At 58.5% G+C, this 5,566-nt stretch overlaps 1 protein-coding gene across 1 annotated transcript in view; it reads left to right on the top strand.

Annotated features, from left to right (window-relative positions):
- The window catches only part of LOC106899652 (DNA-(apurinic or apyrimidinic site) lyase-like), a 10,792-nt gene extending 5,529 nt beyond the window's left edge, over positions 1-5,263 (top strand). The window contains exons 3-5 of the mRNA XM_014961541.1: positions 511-703; positions 833-1,060; positions 4,487-5,263. Of these exons, the coding sequence (XP_014817027.1) occupies positions 511-703; positions 833-1,060; positions 4,487-5,001 (936 nt within the window). The 3' untranslated portion in view covers positions 5,002-5,263. The remainder of the gene's footprint in view (positions 1-510; positions 704-832; positions 1,061-4,486) is intronic.
- Positions 5,264-5,566: the final 303 nt, after the last annotated feature.

The following is a 5,566-nucleotide window of genomic DNA, read 5'->3' as shown; positions in this document are numbered from 1 at the left end:
CTGGGACCCAATTCTATGGGGCTGGGATGCAAATCTATGGGGCAAGACCCACATCTGGAGGCTGGGACCCACTTATGGGGGCTGGGCCCCATTTCTATGGGGCTGGGACCCCCATATGGGGGGTGGGACCCACATCTATGGGGCTGAGACCCACATCTATGGGGCTGGGATTCCTATTTCTGAGGCCAAAATGGGGTTTTTGGGGGGTGACCTCACATCTATGTGGAATGGCCATTTTTGAGGCCAAAACGTGGTTTTTTGGGGGTTGCTCTGGCATCTATGGGGCTGGGACCCACATCTATGGGGCTGGGACCCACTTATGGGGGGCTGGGACCCACTTATGGGGGGTGGGACCCACATCTATGGGGCTGGAACCCACATCTATGGGGCTGGGACCCCTATTTTTGAGGCCAAAACGTGGTTTTTTGGGGCCGATCTGGCATCTATGGGGCTGGGATCTCCATCTATGGGGCAGAGGAGGACCCGTGTTCTCTCTGCCCCATATCGCAGTGGGTCAAGGAGGAGGCCCCCGACGTCCTGTGCCTCCAGGAGACGAAATGTGGGGCGCAGGCCGTGCCCCCCGAGCTCCGCGCCCTCCCCGACCTGCCCCACCAGTTCTGGGCCAGCCCCGAGGGGCGCCCCGGCTACAGCGGTGTGGGGCTGCTGGCGCGGCACGAGCCCCTCAGCGTCACCTACGGCATCGGTGAGACCCATAAGTGGTGGGGGGTGGGACCCCCATCTATGGGGCTGGAATCCCTATTTTTGAGCCTGAAACAGGGTTTTTGGGGCTGATTTCGCATCTATGGGGCTGGGACCTCCATCTATGGGGCAGAGGAGGACCCGTGTTCTCTCTGCCCCATATCGCAGTGGGTCAAGGAGGAGGCCCCCGACGTCCTGTGCCTCCAGGAGACGAAATGTGGGGCGCAGGCCGTGCCCCCCGAGCTCCGTGCCCTCCCCGACCTGCCCCACCAGTTCTGGGCCAGCCCCGAGGGGCGCCCCGGCTACAGCGGTGTGGGGCTGCTGGCGCGGCACGAGCCCCTCAGCGTCACCTACGGCATCGGTGAGACCCATAAGTGGACCCCCCGGACCCATAACTACCTCCCCCTGACCCATAAGTGCCCCCCCGGGACCCACAAGTGGCCCCTTGGGCTCCAAATCCCATCTTGAAGGACCTCAAACCTTCAGGAACCGGCTCAGAATCCCTTCTCCTGACCCACAACTAACTCTCCAGACCCATAACTACCTCCCTGTGACCCATAACTACCTCCCCCTGACCCACAAGTGCCCCCCCAGGACCCACAAGTGGCCCCTCGGGCTCCAAATTCCCCTTTGAAGGACCTCAAACCTTCAAGAACCAGCTCAGAATCTCTTCTCCAGACCCATAAGTGTTCCCTGTGACCCATAACTAATCCTCCGGACCCATAACTACCTCCCCCTGACCCACAAGTGCCCCCCCGGGACCCACAAGTGGCCCCTCGGGCTCCAAATCTCATCTTGAAGGACCTCAAACCTTCAAGAACCTGCTCAGAATCCCTTCTCCTGACCCATAAGTGCCCCCCTGTGACCCATAAGTTGACCCCCGTGACCCATAACTAACCCCCCGGACCCATAACTACCTCCCCCTGACCCACAAGTGCCCCCCCAGGACCCACAAGTGGCCCCTCGGGCTCCAAATCCCACCTTGAAGGACCTCAAACCTTCAAGAACCTGCTCAGAATCCCTTCTCCTGACCCATAAGTGCCCCCTGTGACCCATAAGTGGAACCCCCAGACCCATAACTAACCCACCAGACCCATAACTACGTCCCCCTGACCCATAACTAACCCCCCGGGACCCACAAGTGGCCCCACGGGCTCCAAATCCCACCTTGAAGGACCTAAAACCTTCAGGAACCGGCTCAGAATCCCTTCTCCTGACCCATAAGTGCCCCCCGGGACCCATAAGTTGCCTCCCGGTTGCTCCCAGTTGACCCCAGTTCCTCCCAGTTGCCTCCTACTCCCTCCCAGTTGACCCCAGTTGCCTCCAGTTGACCTTCCCGTTGACTTTTGCTGCTTCCCGTTGACTTTGGGTTCTTCCAGTTGACTTTTGGTTCTTCCCGTTGACTTTGGGTTCTTCCAGTTGACTTTTGGTTCTTCCCGTTGACTTTGGGTTCTTCCAGTTGACTTTTGGTTCTTCCCGTTGACTTTGGGTTCTTCCAGTTGACTTTTGGTTCTTCCCGTTGACTTTGGGTTCTTCCAGTTGACTTTTGGTTCTTCCCGTTGACTTTGGGTTCTTCCAGTTGACCCCAGTTGCCTCCTACTCCCTCCCAGTTGCCTCCTACTTCCTCCCAGTTGACCCCAGTTGCCTCCCATTCCCCCCAGTTGACCCCAGTTGCCTCCAGTTGACCTTCCAGTTGACTTTTGCTGCTTCCCGTTGACTTTGGGTTCTTCCAGTTGCCTCCTACTCCCTCCCAGTTGACCCCGGTTGCCTTCAGTTGACCTTCCCATTGACTTTTGGTTCTTCCCGTTGACTTTGGGTTCTTCCAGTTGCCTTCTACTCCCTCCCGGTTGCCCCCAGTTGACCTTCCAGTTGACTTTTGCTGCTTCCCGTTGACTTTGGGTTCTTCCAGTTGACTTCTGGTTCTTCCAGTTGCCTCCTACTCCCTTCCCAGTTGACCCCAGTTGCTTCCAGTTGACCTTCCCATTGACTTTTGGTTCTTCCCGTTGACCTTGGGTTCTTCCAGTTGAATTTTGCTGCTTCCAGTTGCCTCCTACTCCCTCCCAGTTGACCCCGGTTGTCTCCAGTTGACCTTCCCGTTGACTTTTGGTTCTTCCCGTTGACTTTGGGTTCTTCCAGTTGACTTTTGCTGCTTCCAGTTGCCTCCTACTCCCTCCCAGTTGACTCCAGTTGACCCCAGTTGCCTCCAGCTCCCTCCCAGTTGACCCCAATTGACTCCAGTCCCCCCCAGTTGCCTTCTACTCACCTCCAGCCCCTCCCCAACCCCTTTTTCTCCCCCCAGGTGAGGAGGAGCACGACCGCGAGGGCCGGGTGGTGACGGCCGAGTTCCCTTCCCTCTCCGTGGTGGCCGCCTACGTCCCCAACTCGGGGCGGGGCCTGGTGCGCCTGGACTATCGGTGCCGCTGGGACGCGGCCTTCAGGGGCTGCCTCCTCCCTCCCAGTCACCCCCAGTTGCCCCCAGTTGCCTCCAACTTCCTCCCAGTTGACCCCAGTTGACCTCCCAGTTGACTTTTGCTGCTTCCCGTTGACTTTTGGTTCTTCTCGTTGACCTTTGGTTCTTCCAGTTGCCTCCTACTCCCTCCCAGTTGACCCCGGTTGCCTCCAGTTGACCTTCCAGTTGACTTTTGTTGCTTCCAGTTGACCTTTGATTCTTCCAGTTGACCCCACTTGCCTCCTACTCTCTCCCAGTTGACTCCAGTTGCCCCCAGTTGACCTTCCCGTTGACTGTTGGTTCTTCCCGTTGACTTTTGGTTCTTCCAGTTGACTTTGGGTTCTTCCAGTTGCTTCCTACTCCCTCCCAGTTGACCCCGATTGCCCCCAGTTGACCTTCCAGTTGACTTCTGCTGCTTTCCGTTGACCTTTGGTTCTTCCAGTTGCTTCCTACTCCCTCCAAGTTGCCCCCAGTTGACCTTCCAGTTGACTTTTGGTTCTTCCCGTTGACTTTGGGTTCTTCCAGTTGACTTTTGGTTACCCCAGTTGCCTCCTACTCCCTCCCAGTTGACCCCAGTTGCCTCCAGTTGACCTTCCCGTTGACTTTTGGTTCTTCCCGTTGACTTTTGGCTCTTCCAGTTGCCTCATTCTCCCTCCCAGTTGCCTCCAGTTGCCTCCTACTCCCTCCCAGTTGACCCCAGTTGACCCCAGTTGACCTTCCCGTTGACTTTGGGTTCTTCCTGTTGACTTTTGCTGCTTCCAGTTGCCTCCTACTCCTTCCCAGTTGCCTCCTACTCCCTCCCAATTGACCCTGGTTGACCCCAGTTGACCTTCCCGTTGACTTTTGCTGCTTCCAGTTGCCTCCTACTTCCTCCCAGTTGCCTCCAGTTGCTCCCAGTTGCCTCCAGTTGCTCCCAGTTGCCTCCAGTTGCTCCCAGTTGCCTCCAGTTGCTCCCAGTTGCCTCCAGTTGCTCCCAGTTGCCTCCAGTTGCTCCCAGTTGCCTCCAGTTGCTCCCAGTTGCCTCCAGTTGCTCCCAGTTGCCTCCAGTTGCTCCCAGTTGCCTCCAGTTGCTCCCAGTTGCCTCCAGTTGCTCCCAGTTGCCTCCAGTTGCTCCCAGTTGCCTCCAGTTGCTCCCAGTTGCCTCCAGTTGCTCCCAGTTGCCTCCAGTTGCTCCCAGTTGCCTCCAGTTGCTCCCAGTTGCCTCCAGTTGCTCCCAGTTGCCTCCAGTTGCTCCCAGTTGCCTCCAGTTGCCTCCTACTTCCTCCCAGTTGCCTCCAGTTGCTCCCAGTTGCCTCCTACTCCCTCCCACTCACCCCCTTCCCCTCTCTCCCCCCCCAGGTGAGGAGGAGCACGACCGCGAGGGCCGGGTGGTGACGGCCGAGTTCCCTTCCCTCTACGTGGTGGCCGCCTACGTCCCCAACTCGGGGCGGGGCCTGGTGCGCCTGGACTATCGGCGCCGCTGGGACGCGGCCTTCAGGGGTTACCTCACCCGCTTGGACGCCCTCAAGCCCGTGGCCCTTTGCGGGGACCTCAACGTGGCCCACCAGGAGCTGGACCTCTGCCACCCCAAGGCCAACCGCCGCTCGGCCGGCTTCACCCTGGAGGAGCGGGAGGGGATGGGGCAGCTCCTGGAGTCGGGCTTCTTGGATTCCTTCCGTCACCTCTACCCCACCCTGCCCCACGCCTACACCTTCTGGACCTACTTAGGGGGCGCCCGGGAGCGTAACGTGGGTTGGAGGTTGGATTATTTCCTCCTCTCCCGTCGCCTGGAGGGGGCGCTCTGCGACAGCAAGATCCGCTCCCGCGTCCTGGGGAGCGACCACTGCCCCATCACCCTCCTCCTGGCCCTATAGCTGACCCCCAAGTGCGCCCCATAGCCAAGGGAGATCCGGGGGATGGTGGAGAACCTCAAGAGGTGCCCCTAATTCGCCCAAAATTCACCCAAAATGGCCCCAAATCGGGGTTTGGTGAGGTCATCGATGACCATCCAACCTCAACTTGGCCATAAATCCAACCCCACTGCCCTATAACCCACCTCCCTGCCCCATAGCTGACCCCCAAGTGCGCCCCATAGCCAAGGGAGATCCATCTCACCATGGAGAACCTCAAGAGGTGCCCAAAATCCCCCCAAAATGGCCCCAAATCAGGGTTTGATGATGTCATCGATGACCATCTGAGGTCATCATGGTCCATCCAACCTCGACTTGGCCATAAATCCAACCCCACTGCCCCATAATCCCCCTCCCTGCCCCATAGCCCGCCCCATAGCGAAGGGAGATCCATGGGACCATGGAGAACCTCAAAACTAGGCAGAAATCCACCCAAAATGGCCCCGAATTGAGGTTTGATGAGGTCATCGATGACCATCCAACCTTGACTTGGCCATAAATCCAACCCCACTGTCCCATAACTACCTCC

This window comes from Calidris pugnax, unplaced genomic scaffold, assembly GCF_001431845.1.
Source record: "Calidris pugnax isolate Ruff unplaced genomic scaffold, ASM143184v1 scaffold770, whole genome shotgun sequence".
Lineage (NCBI taxonomy): Eukaryota > Metazoa > Chordata > Aves > Charadriiformes > Scolopacidae > Calidris > Calidris pugnax.
The sequence above is the reverse complement of the archived record's forward strand: the minus strand, read 5'-3'. Positions and strand labels throughout refer to the sequence as shown.